The 26,429-nt window shown below is 43.2% G+C and overlaps 1 protein-coding gene and 1 pseudogene across 1 annotated transcript; both read right to left on the minus strand.

The window, feature by feature from the left end:
* Positions 1 to 207: 207 nt before the first annotated feature.
* Positions 208 to 694, minus strand: LOC137937299 (E3 ubiquitin-protein ligase AIP2-like). Its single transcript, XM_068782376.1, has 2 exons — positions 639 to 694; positions 208 to 538 (listed from the first exon to the last, which is right to left on the minus strand). Exons 1-2 carry the CDS (start codon positions 692 to 694, stop codon positions 208 to 210), a joined length of 387 nt encoding a protein of 128 aa, XP_068638477.1.
* A 16,880-nt stretch (positions 695 to 17,574) lies between these two features.
* Positions 17,575 to 19,057, minus strand: LOC137937300 (IAA-amino acid hydrolase ILR1-like 1; annotated as a pseudogene).
* Positions 19,058 to 26,429: the final 7,372 nt, after the last annotated feature.

Below are 26,429 nucleotides of genomic sequence, written 5' to 3' on the forward strand. Positions count from 1 at the left end.
AGCTCGAAGGTAGGGATATGTACTGAAACGTCGCCACGTCTCCCCAAGTAGCATATGTGGCTCAACCCACTAGACGACACAAGTTGTGTAAGCATTGTAATGTAACACCCCAGACCGAGAGATTGCGGTATTAAAACCCTACACTGGTTCCCTCTATTGGTAGAAAGTTTCGTCTGAAAATTTTATTTATTTATTTATTTTTTTACTCTATTCGACCTCAGAGTCTGTTCCTATCCTGTCGTCTCCAGCCTCCTTTTCATGCGCGTTCCAGCTCTCATATCCATGGTCATTTGTTTGTAGCTCATGCCTGCAGATCGGGCATGAAGTATGCTCATCCAGCCATGACTTTAGGTAATTTGGGTGAAATAACTGCAGGCAAGGCAACTCCTGCATCTTGTAACCTAGAAGCAAGTGGTCCCTGCAAACTGCACATTCTGTCCGTCTCAATTTGGACCACTGATTGTAGACAACAGTCAATAGGACAATATCATCCAACTCCAAAATTTGCAAGTGTTCCTCAATTCCAGAAATTGAAGCACTATGAAAAACAAAAGTAAGTCTAGCACTCAACCCAACCACTCTCTCTATGATAGCAGCACTAGAAGAATTTTGTGCAATTCTCTACGAATTTGTCATACCCATGAGCAGAAGGAATGGTATCAGTAACTTTCCAATTTATAGCTCTATCACCCATCTCAATTTTTAGGATTCCTATCATATAACTTGGTGGCTTCTCTGAGTCATATTCTCACGAATTTCGTGACCAGTGAGCTATTACCCCATGAAGACCTTGATGTATACAGGTTAGAGAAGATGGCATGATAAAGCAACTTTACAATCTGCCATTGCACAACCAACTCAAAATTGGTAATTAGCTGCTTATGAATAATGAAAAACAGTAAATTATCAGCTGCCATTACAGCAGCTGCTGCTGCCAAGTTCAACCTAGGACGAGTCTCTGTACTGCTCAAACTCCTCTGTGCCAATTCCTCTGTTCCAGGTACAATTCCCTAGTTATGGCTGTCAACAGCAGAAACCATTGTGTCACAGAATGGAGGACTGAAATGTGTTGTCTCTTCCAGCTCGTTCCAGTTCCTCCTTCCTTGAGTAAAGGGATCCGGTTGTAAACCCAGTGCCTGGTCGCCCAAGTTGTAGTAACCCTCAAGGAGAGTATTCCATGCTTGTAGGACTTTTCGGTTCATGCAATCAAATACTTGGTTGGCCTCTCCTGCCCTACCCAACTTCTTCATCTCCCTAAATAGCTTCAGCCAATGGCCTGGGTGTATTCAGTGTAAATTTCCAGCAAGTATCACATTCCCCTTTTCAACATAAACTCTTATTATAGAATGCCAGGACTGTCTGCCATTGAAATATCGAGTAATCAGCACATTCCCCTTTTCCACCTGACTTCTAATTATAGAATTCCAGGACTCCACCTCATGGGTTGTCTGAACTGTGGGCAGATTGACCTTCAATACTGCTGGAACAGTGTGCAGTGCTGAAAAAAATTTGACTGTAGCCAGCCTACACTTTGCATAGTCATCCATCAACATTGCCCCATTATCCGGGTCGGCAGAATCTAATGTTCCACTGGCAGCACCCAGATTTGCCACCGTTGAAATTAAGCCAGTCTTTCCAAAATGAAGAAGGGCACATGCTGCATAACTTAATGCATAGCAATAGTTGGAATCAACATTTGTAGGCAACCCACATCTTCCTTTGGGACCAAAGAATAGAGATGGTCCTTTGCACTGTTCTAAATACTGACGTTGGAGTTTTCTTTTCTCCAAATTCTGCTCGCATATCTTACCAACAGTCATCATTGTGGCATTTACATGATTCACATGATCTATAGATGCACCATGTGATTCCACTATTGTCTACATCCTTATTGTCAGTTTGAATTTGCTGCTGTTGTGCACCTTGCTTAACTGCAACAGCATCAGCAATTTTAAAATTCGTTAGTCTGTTGAACCCATCCGTCTCCCCATACCTTATCACGACGGCCACCATATAATTTCTAGAACTCACACCTGGTTGAAGAATTTCAACGAACAATGTTCCGAGAGGAATACATGTGACCCAAACAATTCAACACAGTTTTCAGATTGAATGTCACTACTGGATATATAACAATGAACAGACACACAGGTTCTATTCTCATCAATAGCAATATAAATCATCCCCCACAACCATTTCTCTACCATTCCCAGAAGAACCAAACTCCTTAGCATAGAATTACAAATAGGAATTATCATAAGACAATTTCCATCTCGAATTTCTAACAATCAAGCCTTAAATCCGTCAAAATACGAGTATTCTTTCTGTTGTTGTACCCCCACTGAACAATCCCAATGCCATTGTAGAGGGTTTTCATAAAACTTCAAGGGACTTGAGAAAGGAGAAGACAAAATTTGGAGAAAATCGTCTTAGTCACTTACTCCAAAAATCGTACAAGTCAGTTTTCCGCTAGTCTGCCGACAGCGAGAGTGAGAGGTGTCGGAATTTCAATTTGGAACCCACTGTTCCTGAAGTATTTTCTTCTGCCAGGGCAATAATTTCTACTTCAAAATCGAAGTCTTTTGATTTTTTTTGCCTTTCGGTTTGCATAACCCGTCAATGGCGAAAAAAATGAAACTACTATGTAGAAAATTTTCATGCCACCTGACAACGTAGAGCCTGACTTGTTGCCGGCGACGAACAGTAACCCCATGATGCTTCTCCACTCAGAGAAGCTTGGAGCCTTTTTTCGAGACAAAGGAGGGACGACCTGTTAAGTACCTAACCAATACTACCCAAAAGACCAACATGTTAGCAGCGGAAGGCATAGGTACTTAACCCAAGACCACAACATCACCCCCACCTTCATGAGCCGACGACCACGGCGGCCCACTTGCGATGGCCCACTCTAGATACACTGGTACGACCCACCTTTTTTGTGACCCTACCAATAATTTTAATCCACCCTCTAGGTCGCCCCCTCCGCTAAGTTTGCTCACACTGGGATTCAAACTCACGACGTGGGCACCCACTCTGATACCAAATGTTAAGTACCTAACCAATACTACCCAAAAGACCAGCCTGTTAGGAGCAGAAGACATAGGTACTTAACCCAGGACCATAACATCACACCCCACCTTCATGAGCTGACGACCACGACGGCCCACTTTAGCGACGACCTCCTCTAGCGAAGGCCTACTCTAGTGACGGCCTACTCTAGCGACGGCCCACTCTAGCGACACTGGCCGAACCCGGGTTAAGTTCCTATGGCCTACCAGTAATTTTAATCTGGCCTCTAGGTTGCCCCTTCTAGGATTCAAACTCGTGACGTGGGAGCCCGTTCTAATACCAAATGTTAAGTACCTAACCAATACTACCCAAAAGACCGGCCTATTAGGAGCAGAAGGCATAGGTACTTAACCCAGGACCACAACAGTTGTCTAGTCATTTTGGGATGGGTCTTGGATCCAACTTCATATGGTATCAGAGTAGGTACTCATATGTGAGCCTCTAAAATTATCCACTTTTAGAGCCACAAACGAGGGCCTACACGTGAGGGAGAGTGTTGAGTTTTAAGTTGTGGAGCCTAATTAACACCTTATGCCTTACACGGATCGTTGTGTCGCGAATCAACCTAATTTGGAGATTTCACACTTGTAATTCAGTTGCCCTAATTTTCTCTTTATATTTGTGGGCGTCGTTGTTAGGGCTTCATCACTTGGAGGAGGATCATCAATTGCGGCTAAGAGAGGTTAGAGAAAAAAATGAGTGCATACAATTTCTCTTGTAAACTATTTCATCTTCATAGTGGATTACTGCATCGACGAATGACAAGACATAGTCTCACTTGAGGCGAACCTGTATAAATATTGTGTTCATCATGCTTGATTTTTCTTCTTTTGTTATTATTATTGCTCTCGTTAGTTTTGAATTAGGGCTTCTAATTCCTAACATAATGTTTGTCACTCAAAGGATGATGATAGAAACCCACTTAATGGTACTCATAAAAAATTCTTAACGAACTTAAAACACCCATAAGTATATAAAAATAGAAACCAACAGAAGCAATGCACAAGAGGTTGGCCCATGTAGAGTTTAGGACCCCATGATTAAAACCTCGAGCAAAGTAAGAGAGGGAGAGAATAAGAAAAGAAGAGACGAAGAGAAGGAGAGAAGAAGAGAAGAAGAGAAGAAGCGAAGGAACTTCGGTAAAGAAGGGAGAAAGAGAAAATGGAGAGAGCCTTTAGGCTGAGAGATCTTGGACAAATTGAGATAAGGGAAGAATGACTTGATGCTCTACTCCAAGCCAAGGGCCTCTATTTATAGTTTTTGAGAGGATATTACAATGTCAATAAGGCCCTTAGGGCTACAAGCTTTACATGAGAAAAGACATCAAGTAGAAATATTCTCTTTGACTAATTACACCCTTGTACCATCTTTATGAGATTACACTTTATTTACTATCATGCCACCCCTCTTGGATCTGTGGGCCTTCTCCGTACTCGTGTGGGCTTGCTCCCATCTTCTGAAACTCTCCCTCAAGATGTGGGTGAGAAAACATCCAACTTGCTGCAAATGGTGGATAGGATTTTGCGAGTAACCGGTTTTGTAAGGTTGTCTGTAACTTGTCCTCTTGAGGTTATATGTCTGAGGGATACTATGCCAGCTTGGAATTTTTTTCGTATAAAGTGGTACTCCACCTCAATGTGTTTTGTTCTTTTGTGGAAGACCAGATTTGAAGTGATATAAATCGCTGCTTGATTATCGCAATGTAGATTCATCGACTCTCCTTAATGAAATCCCAATGTAGTGAGAAGGGACATGATCCATAGAAGCTCACTGACTGCGTGTGCCATGGCCCTGCATTCTGCTTCTGCACTTGACCTTGCAACTACATTCTACTTTGTACTTCTCCATGTAACCAAGTATCCTTCAACCATTGTACAGTACTCATGTGGGCTTATCTAGGGATCCGACCTAGTCTGCATCTGAGAACCCTTCTATGTTAAAATGACCATGATTTTTGAAGAAAACCCCACTTCCTAGAGCTCATTTTTATTAGGAATTAAACGCCCTAATTCAAAACTAATGAGAATAATAATAATAATAATAATCATGAAAGAAAGGAAAATCAAGCACGAAAACAAACAATAAGATTTATACAGGTTTACCTCAAGTTGAGACTACGCTGTAGTAATCCGCTAGAAAGATGAAATAGTTTACAAGAGAAATCACACACTTACAGGTGCTTCTCTATAACCTCTCGGACTGTAACTCAAGATGTTGCTCGGATTAAGATGATTAAAACCCTAATAGCGGCACCCCTCAATTATAAAGAGAAAATTAGGGCAACCGCGATACAAGAGAAATTTCCCAAAGTGCCCTCAATGAAACAACAGTCAATACATCGTGGATCGGACAAGTTTTGCATCATTCATGTTGAATTTGCTCAACACCTTCTTCACATATTCTTCATGTGACAATTTCAAGGCATCAATGTCCCTAGTAATCCTCATCCCAAGGATTTGTTTTGCAACACCCAAATCATTCATTTCAAACTTCTTGGATAACTCCCTTTTCAACTTATCTATTTCTTGTTTGCTAACACATACTATCAACATGTCATCAACATATAGTAGTAGAATAATGTAGGAGTCATCAAGCTTCTTCACATAACAACAATGATCCGCCTAGCACCTGAAGAAACCATTACTATTCATAAAAGTATCAAACTTCTTATACCACTGTCTTGCAGCTTGTTTAAGACCATACAAGTTCTTTTGAAGTTTGCACACCATTTTCTCCTTTCCTTGTACTTTGAAACCCTGTGGCTACATCATATAAATTTCTTCCTCCAAATCAACATGAAGAATTGTCTTTACATACAACTGCTCTAAGTGCAAGTCTTCATTTGCCACTAGTCCAAGCACTATTTTAATAATAGTCAATTTCACTACTGACAACATAGTCAATGCCTTCATTTTGTTCATAGCCTTTTACCCCTAGTCTTGCCTTGTACCGTTTGCTGCCATCATGTTCATATTTTATTCGATACACCCATTTATTCTGCAAGGCCTTTTTCATTTTAGGTAACTTAGTCAACTACCATGTCTAATTGGATAATAATGAATCCATTTCATCCTTCATGGCCAACTCCCACTTGGTTGATTCATCAACTTGCACAACTTCCTCATAACATACCTTTATCAGTCAAAATAATATTATTTAGTGCAGGGGAATACCTGTTATGGACTCCATAACATCGAGAGTCACGGCTAGGCATAGGACTTAATTGTTGTTAAATTAAGGTTAAGTCATGGGGTACTTTTGTAATTTTTGCGTCATGTTAATTGGCCAAATCTTGGCCCACTTGTATGCATCCCTTCCTTGGTTTATAAGGAGGATGGAAACTTGAAATCAATCAAGCAAAGTTCAGTAGATTAATTCCAGTAGGCTAATTAGAATTCACGTCCTCCCTTGGAGCTCCACTCTCCTCACACCCTCACTCACCTTCTCTCTCAGAAATCACCAGCAACCAGTTGACGTGGTATCAAATAGGAGCACCGTTGGCGATTCCTCTTCCCCTGCTAAAATTCGAAATTTGGTGGTGGAAAATCATGTGGGAATGCAGGCCCAGCTTGACTCCATGCAACAACAAATTCTTTCCGTCAACGACATTATCCAGCTCCTGGTGGTTAAGATGGACGAAGCCTTCCCTCGCCCTACTACCCAGCACGAACATGCCTACTCTCCCCCTGCCAACCACCCCCCTCTCCCCCCCCCCCCCCCCCCCCCCCCCCCCCATGATGGGTCTTTGGACCCTCTCATTTGGTGGCATAGGTGTGACCAGTTCTTTTGGCACAACGCACCCAGCCCGAGGAAAGGCTTCCACTTGCTGCCTTCCACATGTTCAATGAAGCCCATTGTGGTATCATCGGTTCAAAAACGAGAATCCTATGTCTGATTGGGAGTATTTCAAAGCTTCATGTATGTTGCAGTTTGGACCCCCAGCCCACCATAACCCTCTTGGAAAATTAACCAACCTCAAGCAAACTGGCTCGATAGAATAGTACCAGAAATCCTTCCAATAAAAACTGGCCCGTGCCTCTCACTTGGTGATCCCCAACCAATATCTTCCCTTGTTCACCGCAGGTTTGATTGAGGCACTCCGCCTTGAGGTTGAATTACATGCCCCACCCAATCTCGACCACACCATGAATTTGGCCCGAACATTGGATGCCAAACAGTGCATCTTGAGAGACTCTATTGGCAGAAGAAACCAAGGCCAGCGACCCCCCCTCCCCCCCCCCCCCCCCCCCCTAGCTGCTTCCCCCACTTCCATTCCTCCTACACAGTCTCCACCTCCCACACCACCTCCCTAATTCATCAAACACCTCTCTAAAGCTGAAAAGGAACAACGGGGAGCTCAAGGCCTCTATTTCAATTGTGATGAGAAGTATCGCACCGGCCATCAGTGCAAAAGGCTATTTTATCTTGATGGGGGTGATCCTGAAGAGGGTGACATTTCAGAACCTGAAGAGGAGCCAGCAATGGAGGAACCTGCCCTTTCCCTCCATGCCATGACGGGCTTGCACAATACCAACACCATGCAGGTCCACATCCACATCCAAAATCTCATGGCAGTTGCCTTGGTTGATTCAGGCAGCACCCATAACTTTCTCAGCCAAACCGCAGCATAGCAATTGTGCTTACCAGTGCAACACAACTCTAGCCTCTCGGTTTCAGTGGCAAATGGGAGAAACTTACCAGTATTGGATTATGTTCAGCAGTCCGGTTTGATATTGAAGGTCATCCCTTTGTCGCCGACTTCTTGGTCATTCCTCTTGCCGGGTTTGACTTAGTTTTGGATATCAAGTGGCTTCAACAATTGGGTCCGATTTTATGGGATTTCACATCCTTAACGATGACCTTCACTTCTGGACAGCGTGACATCATTCTTCATGGCACTCATGCCCCCTCCCGCTGCACACTCCAGCACTTACAGGTAGTCACCTCGGACAGCAGTGCCTTACAGTCCCTCATTACCGAGTTTGGGGACTTTATGGAGTCTCAATCACTTCCTCCCATTAGGACATGTGACCATCGTATCCATCTCAAATTGGGTATGGAGCCTATCGTTGTCCGGCCATACCGCTATCCACACTTATAGAAGGATGAAATTGAGAGGCAATACCAGAAAATGCTCGAACAAGGCCTAATTCAATCCAGCAGGTCCCCTTTTGCTTCTCTGGTGCTGTTAGTGCGCAAGAAAGATCAGACTTGGTGCTTTTGTGTCTACTACAGAGAGTTGAATGCACACACTATCAAGGACAAATTTTTGATCCCCGTGGTGGACGAGCTCCATGGTGCCAACTTATTTACCAAAATGGATTTGTGTTCCGGGTACCATCAAATCCCAGTCTACCCGCCCAATGTGGAGAAGACGGCATTCCGTACTCACCATGGCCACTTTGAGTTTCTGGTCATGCCATTTGGGCTCTGCAATGCCCCCTCCACCTTCCAAGCCCTCATGAACAAGGTATTTCGGCCCCTTTTACGAAAATATGTCTTTTTTTTATGATATTTTGATCTACAATGCCACTTGGGAGAGCCACATGCAGCACTTGCGCACGGTGTTTCAACTCTTACATGCACACCATCTCTTTCTCAAGCATTCCAAATGCTCGTTTGGTGCTCCTGAGGTAGCTTATTTGGGCCATGTTATTTCTGTCACCAGCGTCAAGGTGGATAGTTCAAAGATCCAAGCCATTGTGGACTGGCCTACTCCACATTCAGCAACGGCGTTAAAAGGGTTCTTGGGTTTATCTAGGTACTACTGCAAGTTCATCCATGACTACGGTCAGCTAGCAGCACCCCTGACGTGCTTAATGAAACGCAAATGCGTTCGCATGGTCCGAGGCAGCAGCATCCTCATTTGCTCAATTCAAGCTTGCCTTATCATCAGATTTTCGTGGACAACATTTTGCGCCTTCATGGCTTCCTGGAAACTATCACTAGTGATAGAGATGCTCTTTTTACTAGCACCTTTTGGAAGGAACTTTTTTGACTATAGGGAACCAAACTGGCTTTCTCTTCTGCTTACCACCCCCAGACTGATGGGCAAACAGAGGTTGTCAACCTCACACTGGACGTGTATTTGTGCTGTTTTGTGGGCGATAATACGAAGACTTGGGTCCGCTGGATTGCGTGGGCCGAATTCTGCTACAACACTTCCTACCACTCCACCCTCTAGATGACCCCCTTTCAGGTGGTTTGTGGTAGACCTCCCCCTCACCTGGTGATGTGAAATTTAATTACATCAGCTTTTATACCTTGCAAGCGTATGAATCGTTCATATAATCTAGCGGGAAGCGAGGGTCATATCCACAGGGAGGACTGAATTTTGTGTATTCTTCAGTCAACTAGCCTAACCAAATATGATGAATTAATCTAAACTAAACACTAATTATATCCTAAATTATTAAGCAATAATCTGATTAACTACTTGCACAACAGGAAACGTCAACTCTGGATTTTACCGTGATCTGTGCCTCTCTCGAGCGCCACGTAACCACGAATCTGGATTCTCAATCCTTGCGTCTAGCCCCTCTCGAGCACCTAGAGCTAATGACAGAGATCGGATTACAATAGAATGCAGAGAATCAATTTCCTATTATGATGATGCTAAAATTATCAACTCTAGATTTTACCGTGATTCATGCCTCTCTCGAGCACCACGTAACCACGAATCTGATTTCTCAATCCTTGCGTCTATCCCCTCTCGGGCGCATAGAGTGAAATACAGAAATCGGATTAAAATACCAAAATCCTACCTAGCTTACAATCCTACCCTAATTATCTACTTTAATCAAATATCCGGAAAACAAATATTCGATAAATATTAATTCTCAAATCAAATTTAATAAACATTCAAAACCTAAGTTCAAACTATAGGAAAATTAAATTCAAAAATTACGGATTACTCCCCTTCTCCTTCCTCTCGCTCGGGCAGCATACTCGTTCTCACGGGTGCTGCAATTTCCCAAAATTTATGGCTTCGGGTAGCAAGAGCGAGTGGCCGGAGGTAGAGACAACGCCGACGAAGAAGGATAGAAGCCCACGGACGGAGGTGACGACCGGCGAAGAACGGAACGAAGCTGAAGTCCTCTAACCGGATCTCTCGAGTCTCGATCGGAGTCGGAATGGCTCCGGAGATGGTCGAAAATGGGTAATCGACGCCGGAGGATGGTCGGAATGCGGAATCGGCACCGGAGGAGCCCTCTCAGGTCACCTCTTGGCCTGGCGAGCAGAAACTGGCACTGTCGAACTCGCCGTGATGGAGACTCTCTCAAGCTCTCCTCGGGTCTGTTCTCGGTTGCCAGAGGGCAGTGGATGACGGTGGCGCGGCGAATGACTGGAAAAATCCTCTTTGGTCTTCCCCTGTTTCTATCGACGGTCCTCTATATCGGTAACACCCCTCCCCTTTTCAATACGATTTGCCCTAAAAAAATACTCCCTTTCACCAATGGCATTTTGGTAAATATCTCCTTCTCCACCAAAATGCTCTTGAAATTCCATAATTGAATCCATAAAAATCATTTCAGGAAGAAATAAACCCTAAAAGCAATGAAATATGATTCATGAGAGAAAAATATGCAATATAGACAGTGATTAATGCCAAATTCAATAAATGCACGTTTTATTTGAAAACTGATAAATAACCACCTATAACACAATTATAAGGGTTATTCTATTATAATTAACCTAGTTCTCATGTTAGAATCTGGCATCTATCACCTGGTCTCCTACCTTGCTAGCTCTTCACATGTGGCTACCATCGACTAGGCTTTGATGGAATGGGACAGCATGTTGGCACATATCCACTACAACTTATTGAGGGCTCAGTCGCGCATGAGGAACTCTTATGACAAAGCCCACCGTGACTACTCTTATGCCCCAGGCGATTATGTGTGGCTCCTTCTTCACAAGTACCACCAATTGTCCCTCCATGCATCCAAGTGTCACAAGCTCTCCCCCAAGTACTTTGGGCCCTTTCAGATATTGGAGCGTATCTGTAGCGTCGCCTACCATCTCCAGTTACCGGCCGATGCCCATATTCATGATGTATTCCACGTGTCTCTGCTGAAACCATTCAAGGGCGATTCGCCACTATTGCACACCCCTCTCCCTCCACTTTGCGATGCCTGTATCTTGCCCACTCCAGCTCACGTCTACCAGGTTCGCAAAGTTAATGACTGTTGGGAACTGCTCGTCCATTGGGTGTAGACGGACCCGGTGGAGGCCTTTTGACAGCCATTGGCTGAATTCAAGGAACTCTTTCCAAACTTTGAGCTTGAGGACAAGCTCTTTCTTCAGGAGGGGAGTGATGTTATGGAATCAATAGTATCAAGAGTCACAGCTAGGCATAGGACTTAATTGTTGTTAAATTAAGGTTAAGTCATGGGGTACTTTGTAATTTTTGCATCGAGTTAATTGGCCAAATCTTGGCCCACTTGTGTGCGTTTCTTCCTTGATTTATAAGGAGGACAGAAACTTGAAATCAATCAACCAAAGTTGAGTAGATGAATTCCAGTAGGCTAATTAGAATTAACGTCCTCCCTTGGAGCTCCACTTTCCTCACGCCCTCACTCACCTTCTCTCTCGGAAATCACCAATAACCAGTTGACGTTCAGAAACTACAGCACCTCCTTCTTCATCTTCAAGACTGGAACCAAGAGGGGAATGCCGGGTGACATGATCCATGGCAAGGGAACCTAACAGTACCTTTGTGGTGCTCTACTAGTTCTGGCAGATCTCTTGAGTTTAGTCACAAGATTGTTCTTACTTACTTCTAGGGGTATGTTCTATTGGTCTTTGTTACGGTCCCAGATCTGACACAAGGATTCATTGGGAGGATCTTGGATCTGGCACCAGTTATGGGTCTGCCATGCATTACTGTAGGGATAGTAGGAAGACATGGGGAAGACGAAGATCAATGGAGGATGAGAGAATACATGGGTTTTTTAGGAAAACCCTAACTTCGAGATCAAGAAGGTGATCTCAAGCCTGTTTACACTAGATTTAACCTAATTCTCAATGTTTGTCTTTCTCATTAATCATACCCCTTAAATAGGGTTCACCCTGTTAGGGTTTAAGATAAAATATTATAAAAATACCCTATGAATAAAATATTACAAAAATACCCATGTATTATGGACTCCATAGCATCAAGAGTGGCGAACCGGAGAAGAGGATAGATGGAGTAAACTTGTATTTCAGTATCTTAGGGGTTTAATTGTAATTTGAAGTTCAATAAGGGTCTAATTGTAATTATGGAACCTTTGACATTTTCCCTATCTATTTAGGGCGTCAAATGAATGAAGGGAAACAAGCATTGATCAATTAGCAAAGATGAGATCGGGTACTCTCTCTAAGGAGGCCTAAGGGTGGAGCTCCTTCAAAAGCTCACGTTCCTACATCATTGGGCATTCTAAAACCCCCAAAGCTTTCCCTTCTTCGTCAGCCAATCTGGAAGCCAGAGGAGATCACTGAGTGACTCGATCCATGGCGAGAGAACCTAACATCGTGGTATCAGAGCAGGACCACCATTGGTGATTCCTCTACCCCTGTAGAAATTCAGAATTTTGTGGAAGAGAACCATGCTGATTTACAATCTCAAATCAATGGCCTTGACGAAAAATTCCAGTTGTTGATGTCCCGAGTGGAGGAGGGCTTTGCTCAGCTTTCCACCCAGATGGCTTCTTCCACACGCATAACAGAACATCTCCACCCTCAGCCCCCACCACCACCTCCTCCCCTACGCCAAACACCTCCACCTTGTGGGGGCATCAATCCAGCACCCCCTACCGTGCCCAGGTACACATAGCTTGATTTTCCAACGTATGATGGGTCTTCCGACCCTTTAATGTGGTTACACATGTGTGATCATTTCTTTTCCAATCAAGGAACTCTGCCTGAGGGCAAGGTTCAATTATCTGCCTTCCACATGCTTGATGAAGCTCTTATGTGGTTTCATCAATTCAAAAATGAGTTTGTGGTCTATGATTGGGAATTTTTCAAGGAAAATTGCATGCTACAATTTCGTCATGCACTTCGCAACAACCCAGTTGGAGATTTGGTTAATTTAAAACAGCTTGGAACTATTGAACAATATCAGGAATTGTTCCAGGAGAAACTTGCCCGTGCAAGTCATTTGGTGCGCCCTGAACTTTATGTCAGTTTGTTCACTGCTGGCCTTGTGGAACCACTTCGCCTAGAAGTGGAATTGGAAGCCCCCACCTCCCAGCCCACACCATGAATTTGGTAAGAGCATTGGACACCAACCAGCGCCTCTTCTGAGATTCATTAACCAAACGTCCCCCATGGCAACCTCGGCCACAAGCCACTGGCCCTTTTTCCACTACCCCACGGCCTCAACCCCACACCCCCTCTACAACACCACCACCTCATGGATTTATCAAACGTCTTACAAAAGAAAAAATTGATCAGAGAAGGGCTCAAGGACTATGTTTCAATTGTGATGAAAAATTCATAAGGGGCCATCAATGCAAAAGACTCTTTTGGGTAGAAATAGAAGACCCAACAAAGGATGACTTTTAGGAGGATGTGGACCAAACCGAGGAGGAGGAACCAGAAATCTCCCTCCACACAATGACAGGCCTGCACAACACAAATACCATGCAAGTCCACGCCACCATGAATCATCTTAATCTGCTAGCACTGGTGGACTCAGGCAACACCCATAATTTTATAAGCAGCCAGGCAGCACAACAGTTGGGTTTATCATTCCAGCAGAAGTCAGGAATATCAGTCTCAGTGGCTAACGGTGACAAGGTCGCCACTATCGGCTTCTGTTCAACAGTGCCCTTTACTATTGAGGGACACTCCTTTGTGGCGGATTTTTTGGTCATACCACTGGTTGGTTTTGACCTGGTATTGGGCATTAAATGGCTGTAGTGATTGGGTCCGATCTTATGGGATTTCCAATCCCTTACCATGAGTTTTACACAGGACAGCCATCCGATCACCCTCCAGGGCACTAGTGCCCACGCACTCTCCAGAAACTTTTCGTGAGTCCTTCAGAGTGGGATAACTTAGCTTCATTGTTGGCTGAATATGCCGATTTATTTCAGGAACCTACAGACCTCCCGCCTATACGAGATTGTGATCACAGAATTCGTTTGAAGATGGGCACAGAACCAGTGGTAGTGCGTCCCTACCACTATCCACATATGCAAAAAGATGAGATAGAAAGGCAATGTCAACAAATGCTCCAATAGGGTATTATTCAACCTAGCCATTCCCCCTTCTTGTCCCCAGTATTGCTGGTGAAAAAATCAGATAAATCTTGGCGCTTTTGTGTGGATTACCATGAACTCAATGCTCACACCATCAAAGATAAATTTCCAATTCCGGTGGTAGATGAATTATTGGACGAGCTACACGGATCTCAATTATTTACCAAGCTGGACTTGAAATCTGGATACCATCAGATTCGGGTTTATTCGGAGGATGTCAAAAAAACTGCCTTCCACACCCACCATGGTCACTACGAGTTCCTGGTGATGCCATTTGGGCTATCCAACGCCCCGTCCACCTTTCAAACGCTTATGAACAAGGTATTTCGCCCTTTCTTATAGAAGCATGTCTTAGTTTTTTTTTACGATTTACTGGTCTATAGCAAAACTTGGGAAGCATATTTGCACCAATTGCAACAGGTTTTCACAATTCTTCGAGCACACCATTTATTTCTCAATAGAGCCAAATGTTACTTCCCCACTTCCGAAGTAGCTTATTTGGGGCATGTGATCTCTACCACTGGGGTGAAACCGGACTTCAGCAAGATATAGGCTGTTATGGAATGGCCCACACCTCACTCCGTCACAACTTTGAAAGGGTTCCTTGGTCTCGCAGAGTATTATAGAAATTTTATAAAAGAATATGGTCAGCTGGCAGCACCGGTGCACAATTTATTGAAGAAGCATGCCTTTCAGTGGTCTCAGTTGGCGGACTCATCATTTCACCAATTGAAACAAGCATTAGCGTCAGCTCTAGTTCTTCAATTACCAAACTTTGCCAAAAAATTCATAATAAAATGTGATACATCCGGGGGAGGCATAGGTGTCTTCTTGCAGCAACAAGGACACCCCATCGCTTATTTCAGTTGCCACCTCGCTCCTCACCATCACAAGTTAGCCACTTACGAAAGGGAACTCATAGATGGCCAAAGTCGTGCAACATTGGAGGCCGTATCTATGGGGCAGACCTTTTATGATCTAGACAGACCACTGTAGCCTCAAATACTTATTGGAGCAATGCCATACTACATCCCCACAACAACATAGGCTCAACAAATTAATTGGATTCAATTTTCAGGTGGAATACAAACCGGGTTATCTCAACCGTGGGGCAAACGCCTTGTCATGCAGAGAACTGGGGGATTCACACCTACATGAACTGAGCCACCCCAGGTCCCTCTTGCTGGACACAATCCGTCAAGATACTAGCCATCATCCAGATCTCCTTGCCTTACAAGCTCAAATCGAGAACCATTCCAAGGACAATAACTGGACACTACAAGAAGGTCTCATTCTCTATAAATGACGCATATATCTTCATCCTTCTTCGGCACTCCTTCCTACCATTATTGCCTCCTTTCATGAAAGTACACATGAGGGCCAACAGAAGACATACTTCCGCTTTAGCCGGGAGTTTTATTGGAGGGGTATGAAGCGGGTCATTGCTGATTATGTTGCCGCATGCCAGGTCTGTCAGCGGAATAAATCTGAATCCTTATAACCCACCGGCTTGCTACAAGTCCTTCAACTTCCTTCACAGGTATGGGCAGATCTCTTAATGGATTTTATCGATGACCTTCCTCCTTCCGCAGGGAAATCTGTTATTCTTGCTGTGGTAGACTGGTTCTTGACATATGCACGCTTTATGGCCCTCAGCCATCCTTATACAGCCACACAAGTCGTTCAACACTTCATGGATCATATTTTCCGGCTTCGTGGGCTTCCGGAGACCATCACTAGCGACCGTGATGCTATATTCACTAGTAAATTCTGGGGGGAACTATTTAAGCTCCACGGCTCCAAGTTAGCCTTTTCTTCATCATACCACCCTCAAACAGACGGCCAGACAGAGGTGGTAAACTACACACTGGAGATGTATTTGCGGTGCCTTGTGGGGGACACTCCCAGGCAGTGGGTTCGTTGGTATGCATGGGCAGAGTATTGTTATAATACGTCATACCACACTGCACTGGGTACTACCCCCTTTCGAGTCGTTTATGGAAGAGACCCCCTGCGTCTACTATCTTATGAACCTGGGTCTTCTCGGTAGCAGCACTGGACCAAGCATTAGCCGACAGAGATGAAATACTTGCTCAGGTCCGCCTTCAATTACAGCGTTCACAAGCCGCGATGAAGCACACTTATGACAAAGGACATCGTCCCCTTTCCTTTGCACCCGGAGAATTTGTTTGGCCCAAACTTCAACCATACCGCCAACTCTCTCTTGCAGCCATCAAACGGCATAAGCTCTCTCCAAAATTTTATGGGCCATTCCAAGTTCTTCACCGTATTGGCAATGTGGATTATCATTTGAAGCTTCCACCAGATGCCAAGTTACATGACGTCTTCCACGTCTCCCTCCTCAAGCCGTTCAAGGGAGACTCTCCCCTACTGCATACCCCTCTACCTCTACTCAAAGATGGCCGGTCTATGCCCACTCTAGCACAGATCCTTCAAGCCAGGCGAGTTAACACTGCATGGGAGGTGCTCGTTCAGTGGACAGACGCGGAATTGGTGGAAACCTTTTGGGAGACACTCGAGTCCTTCCAGAGTCAATTCTCCACTTACGAGCTTGAGAACAAACTCTTTCTTCAGGAGGGGGTGATGTTATAGACTCCATAGCATCAAGAGTGATGAACCGGAGAAGAGGATAGATGGAGTAAACTTGTATTTCAGTATCTTAGGGGTTTAATTGTAATTTGAAGTTCAATAAGGGTCTAATTGTAATTATGGAACCTTTGACATTTTCCCTGATCTATTTAGGGTGTCAAGTGAATGAAGGGAAACAAACATTGATCAATTAGCATAGACGAGATCGGGTACTCTCTCTAAGGAGGCCTAAGGGTGGAGCTCCTTCAAAAGCTCCAGTTCCTACATCATTGGGCGTTCTAAGACCCCCAAAGTTTTCCCTTCTTCGTCAGCCAATCTGGAAGCCACAGGAGATTGCCGGGTGACTCGATCCATGGCGAGAGAACCTAACACCATGTGGCCTAAAATTGAAATAAAGAAAGTAAATTAAAAAAAAAACTAAAATAATAATGTTATTGCGTGCATAACATTTCACCCCCCTAGAAGAACGAGCTTGTCCTCAAGCTCGGAAGGTAGGTCTGCTTTCCCCTGTCGATGTCGTCATCCATTCGCAAGTGTCAATCGCGGTATCAGCGTCCGCCCTCTGGGCTACAAAACTAGAGCATCCACGAAGAGAAATAATTTTTTTCCTCCATAACCAGTCAGGCCAAGTGAAAACAAAAAAAAATTAGCTCGTTGACAGGGTATCCATCCCAGATATATGAGCAATGAATAAATCTTCTGCTTTTGTACTCTCTCCCTGAAGTTTTGCATCAAAGTTGAATCCCCCATGTGCCAGCCCTCCATTTCTAACCACACAGCATAATCAGAGTGGCCTCTCCAATGTCCACGAGGACTTGAACAGTGTCCCAACAATTCTGGGGGTCGCCGGTGTTTGCATCAATGTTGCCAAGCAACCCACTGATCGTTGTAGTTTCAAGCTCTTGGAAACAACTGTGTTTGGATAGGGTAGCATGGTTACACTCACTTTTGGGTTAGAATTCCCCTGAAAGACCATATTGTAGGAGAAAGCTTGCTGGAGTAGCAGCATCCCACTCATACTGGTGTGTAGTGGGTTCTTGTGGTTTAGTTTCAATCAAAAGTGTACCAGTAAATCCAATTTTCTGCTTCCAATCAGCTGCAGCTTTAAGAAAAGTTGCCATATGATCCAACTCCCTTTTCATATCTGTGTGTAAGAGAGGTTTATATCCTTCCCTTCCACCCAAAAAAACATAATTTTGTCCTCCAAGATGATGAGTAACCTCCATGGCTGTCTTGACTTGCGCTGCGGCATATGCATATACACCTACTTCCGGACTTGTAGCAGCTCCGTGCAGAAAATATGAATGTGGAAAGGCAGCATGAATAGCAGCACCAATCAGCAGAGCATCTTCATCAATAGCATAGTAAGGGCTATGTGGAGGATGAGGAGATCCAATCGTCTCCTCCCTTGTACCCAAAAGAATAAAGGTTTCTGGTATGTGGGCCATATAGAAGGCAAAAACCTCACCACCCATAATAAGCTGAGCTGTGGGAATATTCTGCACAACAACAATACTAATAGAGGCACGGCGAACATGTTCGTAAATCCTCTCACCATTCCTAGTTGGAGGAATCATGGGCTGCTCTTTGTCAAAGAAGTCTAACGCGGCCCTGCATCGGTGCACAGCTGCTTGCCCATTGATTGCCTCTTGAATTCTTTGTTTTAATGCATAGAAGCTCTTTTTACGAAATGCCCTTAAAGTGCCGCCAACTGTTACTGAATCAGGAATGAAAGTGTAAGCACTGCCTCCCTTGATGTGGGACTTTGAAACCATCTATGAATCTAGAGGATCTGCCTCCCTTGATGCAAAGTTTTGTAAGCTGATTACAGAAGATGATGCTGCCAAAACAGGGTCAATTGAAGATTGTGGAATAGCTGCAGGGCCTCCTTTTCCACTAATCTTTATTTTGGAGTGTCCACAGCCCGCCAAGAAGTCTCCAGATTTTAAAGCCACTACTCTTGTGGGATAGTGAAACCCCAAATGAATTCCCAACATAGCCTCTACATTGTCCAACACCTCTTCTTGGAGCATGTTCCAAGCTCCTGTTCCTTGTACCTCAGTAGGTTGAAATATAAGAACAATGGGATGTTGAAGTGCAGCACTGCTCTCCTTTCCCAAGAAGGACATCTCTGATTCATAGTGCACACTTGTGACTACTTGAAGTCCACGGAAATTCCAAAAAGAGTGGGTTGAGCTGCACCTAATTTCTGCAGTCTCAACTGAGGCACTTCTAATAGCAGAAACATGCAGCACTGATTCATCTTTCTCGGCATACCCAATAGTAGGGTGAGCTCAAATGGCATAATCATTTAACAAGCATGCATTCTTATCATTGTAGACAACACTACTGCATACTTCAGCATTCTCAAAATTAACACATCCAGAACATTGGAATTTCCCATCTCCGTCTCGCCTGACGAGACCCAAAAAATGTAGCACTACAATAGTTAGAGCAGCTGCTCTAACTGTCAATTAAGTAACGACCCCATGCACAGTGACTGTGCTCATCAACAGCAAAATATAGCCCCTCACAAAAAAATTTCAGCAATGGAAAAGATTCTACACTCCTACTTAAATGAAACGTATCCACTAACAGTGCCCGAGCAACAATTAAATCATCCACAAAACAACCAAGCCACCCTAAAAAAATTTCAGAGGTCCCCAAAAACATTTTCCAATGGGTCCCGGCATCCTCCAAAAAAATTCAGCTCGAACTGCATATCCCCAATCTGAAATTCCAGCACTTGGGCACTATTTCGCTACTTCACAAAACAGAGTGTTACGGTCCCGGGTCATGGATCGAGTAACACGGCGTGGGATTTGTGAATCCAGCACTGGTACTGAGTTGCTGGGCTCGGTAAGGAGGGTTAAATAACCCTTCTTTTGCTAATCTTCCACCAGTGATCAGTCTCCCTTTTTATGAACACACTCTAGTGCTAAAGTTATAGCTAGAATGGAAATAATTCAGGTGGAGAGATAATGGAAGAAATACCTTTTCTTGCTCACGTAAATCAGGGTTTCAACCATGATTTGGTTGCTGCTCGTGCTAGGATTGAAGACCTAGCTTAAGTGTAGCCCTTGTCTTGAGGCTAGGTTTCAGTGATGCTTCCAAGCTAGGAAGGGATGCACCGGCTCTTCACGTGGAGAACCAAAAAATCCTTCCTTTTTCTGCTCGTCAAGAGGGTTAGAACCCTTGCTGATTATTGACGCTGAGAAGGAAGGAAGACCCTCTCTTTGGGCTCGAAAAAGGGGCAGGAAGCTCCTCTTCTTAGTATGGATGATGAAGGATGAAGATGGACGAATTTGGATGAGGATGGAGGGTGAAGGACAGATTGGATTTTTGGAGTAAACCCTAAACTCGAGATCAAGAGGTGATCTCAACCTGTTTACACTAGGATATTCTAAAATTTCAAAGCTTACCTATTTCATTCATTCTTTCCTTTAAATAGATCACGTCATGGAGTTTTAGGGTTAGGGTTACAATAATTCCCCATAATGCCCCTACATATAAAAGTAATTAGAAATAACTCCTACTTAAAACAATATAAGAAATAAATCCTACTCAAAGTAATATAAGAAATAAATCCTATTGAGTGAGTTGTTGTTGCCTCATTCAATGTGTGACTCAGTGTGCTATTGAGTCCACAACACAGAAACCCTTCGTCCGCAATTTTCGAGCAACTTAGAAATAATTCCTACTTAAAAAAATATAAAAAATAAATCCTACTCAAAGTAATATAAAAAATAAATCCTATTGAGTGAGTTGTTGTTGCCTCATTCGTTGCGTGACTCAGTGTGCTATTGAGTCCACAACACAGAGACCTTTCGTCCGCAATTTTCGAGCAGCGTTGCTACTCCTCAGCCCCTCTGAGCCACATCAACGCCCTGAAAAACTTATTTTGATCTAAAATTCAAGGGAGTTTCCGACTAATGAAACCTTCTTTGATCCTAAGATCAATCTCATTCAAATCTCTCCAATGCATTCCAGCAGGCAAATTAACATATACACCGGTATTGTGTGCATAAACAGAAAAATAGAGTAGCTTAAAAACAAATTGTTGAGATGCTTACCCCCCCCCCCCCCCCCCCCCCACCCCCCCCCCCCAAAATTGGAATGTGGGTTTGCGCTGGTCTGCCGAGAAGTAGATTGTGAGTGGGATGTGTTGGCCGAAAATCCAATCCCACCGGAGTTGTTTCCGACGGCACCGACGGAGCCTCCTCTTCCTCCGGTGGCCCACAGGAGGACGTCGAGGTGTCCCTACTAGAGGATTTTACGTTGCCTGGTTCGAGAGGTGTTCTAGCATCCCTTCTTCTCGTTGCCCTTTTTCCCATGTTCTCCACACCATGCCGGCTACCAGATCAACGGACCCGGTGGAAAGGTGTTGCGGTTGGGTGCCCGCTGAACTTTCTCCGACAGCGAATAGCACCCCTTAGGGGCTTCTCCACTGGGAGATTTGATTTGTGTCCCCTGTGGAAGACTTCTGGTTGCCCGTGATAAGGGGTTTGGGGAATACCCCTCCGATTTCCCCAAATCATCGTTGTTCGGCTTTGGATTTCCGTGCCAGAAATCTTGTATTTTTGTGATGCCAAGCCTCTCTGTCCGTCCAGATTTGAGGTCGCCCCCAAATCATCCGGTGCCGACGAGTTTGGAATTTCTCCCTTTTTTTGAATTTCTGAATTCCCAACTACGGATGTCGCCACCGCCGGAGATACAAAGAACTCTTCGAGTTCTTGCGTCTTCTGTTGTCCGGATCTGAGGTTGCTCCCAAATCCTCCATAGAGACTTCGGACGAACGTTTTGATTTTTTTGGCCCGTGATTTGTTTCCCCGTCCGAGACTTCTGCTGCTTGCCCATTTGTGCTTACGCTCTACTCATCAGATTTCCATGATCCGAAAATCAATTTTGATGGGGCCATCGCTGGAGTTTCCTACTCAGCCGGGACAACTTCTCGATCAACTACCTCTCGTTGCTCTGTTGATAAAAAATACTTCACCCAGGCTTCACGCCATTTCTGTATTCGTTTCGCTCTGATGCCTACTGCAGCCATTTCTCTGATTTGTCTGTGCATCGCCACTATTTCCTCTTCTTGGTTCATTGTGTTCCGACTCTAATACCAATTGTTACGGTCTCGGATCTGACACAAGGTTTCATTGGGAGGATCTTGGATCTGCCATGGGTTACGGGTCTGCCATGCATAACTGTAGGGATAGTAGAAGAGATGGGGAAGACGAAGATCAATGGAGGAAGAGAGAATACGTGGGTTTTTGAGGAAAACCCTAACCTCGAGATCAAGAAGGTGATCTCAAACCTGTTTTTGCTAGATTTAACCTAATTCTCAATGTTTGTCTTTCTCATTAATCATACCCCTTAAATAGGGTTCACCCTGTTAGAGTTTAAGATAAAATATTTCAAAAAATACCCCTATAAATAAAATATTCCAAAAATACCCCTATAAATAAAATATTACAAAAATACCCATGTGGTCTAAAATTAAAATAAATAAAGTAAATTAAATAAAATAACTAAAATGATAAGTTTATTACGTGCATAACAGTCTTCCTAAGCAATATTCTCCATCTCAATAGCTAGAAAATTCTCTCAACTAAATCACTTCAGACTTCTTGGCTTCATCACTTGTGCTCTTAAACTCTGTTCTCAACTTGTCTTTATATAAGGCACATTCATTGAAGAACACATCCTTGCTCCTAATAACCTTACGACTTTTGTCATCCCAAAAGCAAGAATCAAACTCGGTACCACCAAACCCAATAATGAAACATATCATAGATTTAGCATCAAGTTGATTTCTAGTAGCAGAATCAATTTGAATATATGAAATACAACAAAAAACTTTTAAGAAAGAAAATTTTACCTCTTTGCCACTCCAGACCTCTTCTGGTATTTTGCAATCCAATGGAGTTGAGGGACCTCTATTGATCAAATAGGCAGCAGTGCGAATAGCCTCAGACCAGAACATCTTTGGCAATCCTGCATGTAATCTCATGCTCCTAGCACGTTCATTCAAAGTGTTGTTCATCCTCTTAGCCACACCATTCTGTTGAGGTTTTCCAGGAATGGTCTTCTTCATCTTGATTCCATTATTAGCACAATACCGCTTGAAATCATCATCTATGTATTCTCCCCCATTATCTGACTGTAGGCACTTCACCTTCAAATTTGTCTCATTCGCAATCATTGCTCTCCATCTCTTGAATTTATCAAAGACATTGGATTTTTTTTAGGAAATAAACCCATACCTTTCTGCTTGCATCATCAATAAATGTCCCATAGTAGTTAAAACCACCAAGGGAAGTAACAGCTGAAGGCCCCCAAACATCAGTGTGAACCAACTCCAATTTTTTTGTTTTTTGATCCTTTCTGGCCTTAGAAAAGCTAACCCTTTTCTGCTTGCCAAAAATAAAACCTTCACACAAATTGTGGTTTACAGTTTTCAACCCTGGTAGCTTCCCTTTGAATTGAAGAACTTTCATTCCCTTCTCACTCATGTGACCTAGCCTAAAATGCGATAAGTCAGAATCAGTAATATTGAATTTAGGGCCCCTTTACTGAAATCTCAAGCAAGGTGATAGATGGAGAAAGAAAAAGAAAGAGAGAGAGAGAGAGAGAGAGAGAGAGAGAGAGAGAGAGAGAGCTCTTGGGTAGAGAGGAGAGAAGAGAAAAAAAAAAGTTCAGGCTAGAGAGGAAGTCTTCACAGGAGAGAAGTGGAGAACTACTTCAATTTCTTATTATTAATTCAAGGAAAGTAGTAGAGTCCAAGTACAATTAAACTATAACAAAGGAAAGTAGTAAAGTCCAAGTACAATTAAAGTACCATTCTCTTAATTACATCCAAACTATAACTCTTAAAGATAAGTCTATCATAATAAAATAACTCAACATAATTAGAAGACTAACATAACTCAAACTAAAACTCTTCTATGAAGACGTGATCAAATGATAAAGATGACAGCTTGTGGTTATCATTGTGGGTCCCACTTGATCTTCCAACTCATGTGATAAGGATACCAGCTTGTGGTTATCTTCGTGGGTCCCACTTGATCTTCAAATCTTCCAACTCATTCCAGCTCATGTTTCACATCTTCCAAATCATGTCAGCTCATGTGATGACTCATCATGTCATCTCACGTTTTTATGGTGGGTCCCACCAGCTCTCTTAACCATGGTGGGTCCTACATTGTAACACTCCCCCTCAAGCTAGGGTGAGAAAACATCGTAAACGCCCAACTTGCTACAGATGGTGGACAAGATCTTATGAGTGACTGGTTTGGTAAGAATATCTGCAACTTGGCTTTGTGAAGATATATGTTTAAGAGATAATATGCTGGTTTGGAATTTTTCTCGTGTGAAATGGCAGTTTACTTAAATGTGTTTTGTTCTCTCATGGAAGACCGGATTTGATGTCATATGTATTGCTGCTTGATTATCACAATATATATCCAAAGGAGTTTTTTTATAGAATCCCAGTTCAGTGAGAGGGGATCTGGTCCATAGAAGCTCACTAACTGTGTGTGTTATAGCTCTTTATTCTACTTTTTCACTAGACCTTGCAACTACATTCTGCTTCTTGCTTCTCCATGTAACCAAGTTCCCTCCAACCATTTTACAATATCTCGAAGTAGATTTTCCGTCATCCGGGGATTCATCCCAATCTGCATCTGAGAATCCTTCTATGTTGAAATGACCATGGTTCTTATCGAGAAGCCCTCTTCCTGGAGCTCCTTACAAATATCTCAATATCCTTTCTAATGCTTACCAGTGACTAAGTTGTGGCTTGTGCATGTATTGATTCACCACACTTACTGCATATGATATATTTGGCCTTGTTACACCAAGATAAATGAGTTTCCCCACAAGTCTTTGCTATTTTCCAATATCCACATCTTCTCCAGTACCTGTAGATAATTTTTTATTTGAGTACATAGGGGTTTCTGCTGGTCTACACCCCATCATTCATGTCTCCTCTAGTAAATCAAGGACATACTTCCTTTTGAGATAGTACCGTAGTACTTCAATACCCATAAAATATTTAAGTAGTCCAAGATCTTTTGTCTTGAATTGTGCACATATCTTTTCCTTGGTTTCCTGAATGCCCTTAGGATAACTACCGGTTAAGACAATATCATCAACATATACTATCAAAATCACCCTGACTTAGGTGTGTCTTTAATAAATATGGAGTGATCTAAAAAACATCTATGAAATCCTGCCCGTGTGAGTGCTTGGCTAAATTTATCAAATCATGCACAAGGACACTGTTTCAGATTCAATCGACATACCGACTCCCCCTCAACCAAAAATCCAGGTGGTTGTTGCATATAAATTTCTTCCTTGATATCCCCATTAAGAAAAGCATTTTTCACATCAAGCTGATATACCTGCCAGGAAGAATTAGCAGCCAGAGATAATAAACTATATACCGAATTCATTTTGGCCACAAGAGAATGTTTCCTCATAATCAATTTCATATCATTGTGTATAGCCTTTATCAATGAGGTGAGCAACGGACCGATCCGGATTGTGTTTGACAATAAAAACCCACTTACAGCCTACATGTTTCTTATTTGATGGAAGAGGAACAAGAGCCCATGTTTGATTTTTATGGAGTGCCTGCATTTCTTCGTCCATTGCCGCCTTCCACCCTGGATGTTTGAGAGCCTCCTGATAGGACTGTGGGACTGATATGGAGGAGATAGATGAAAGAAATTGACAACATAAAGGCGATAAGCGATGGTGAGACACAAAATTGGATATGAGGTGAGAAGTAGAGGGCCTAGTGCAAGTTCTTGGTTCTTTTCGCAAGGCAATGGGACGAGTATCATATTGTGGACCAAAAACAACAGGAGAAGATGGAGTTACCTTGGTGGGATCTATAAACTCAGCACGTGTGGTGTCAGCATGTGTGTATGGGGGTTGCACAAATTCCATAGCATGGGGCACAATCGGACGAGGAGAAGCTGATATTGAAGATAGACCTGGAGGAGCATTATCAGAGTAATATAAAGAGTCTTCAAAAAAAGTTACATCCCTAGACACAAGTAACCTTTGGAGAGTGGGATTATAGAATATATAACCCTACTGTATTTGAGAGTATCCTCGAAGATACACTTGACAGATTTGGGATCAAGTTTACTATGTTGTGGGGAGGTAATATGAACAAAACATTGACAACCAAAGACTTTTAAGGGAAGTGAAAAAGGATCATCATATTGCAACAATAAGGAGATGGGGATTTATGACTTAGAACTAAAAATGGTAGCCTATTTATGAGAAATCATGCAATAAGGATGGCATGTGGTAAATAAAAGTATGGGACTTTCATGGTATATAGTAAACTGTGAGCTACCTCAAGAAGATGATGGTTTTTATATTCTGATACATCATTTTGTTGAGGGGTGTAGGCACATGATGTTTGATGGATAATGTCATTCTCTTGACAAAATGAGTCAAGGTATCTGGAAGTATATTCTTTGGCATTAT

This window comes from Aristolochia californica, unplaced genomic scaffold, assembly GCF_029961685.1.
Source record: "Aristolochia californica isolate CCGP_79_NKW_82.1479 unplaced genomic scaffold, dmAriCali1.0.hap1 SCAF_7, whole genome shotgun sequence".
NCBI lineage: Eukaryota > Viridiplantae > Streptophyta > Magnoliopsida > Piperales > Aristolochiaceae > Aristolochia > Aristolochia californica.

Excerpts from the sequence above, each read along its gene's own strand:
- LOC137937299 (XM_068782376.1), bottom strand. The coding sequence starts at position 694 with ATGGGTGATAGAGCTATAAATTGGAAAGTTACTGATACCATTCCTTCT. Across the intron at positions 539-638 it reads ACCATTCCTTCTGCTCATGG|TGCTTCAATTTCTGGAATTG; the intron begins GTATGACAAATT and ends TGTTTTTCATAG.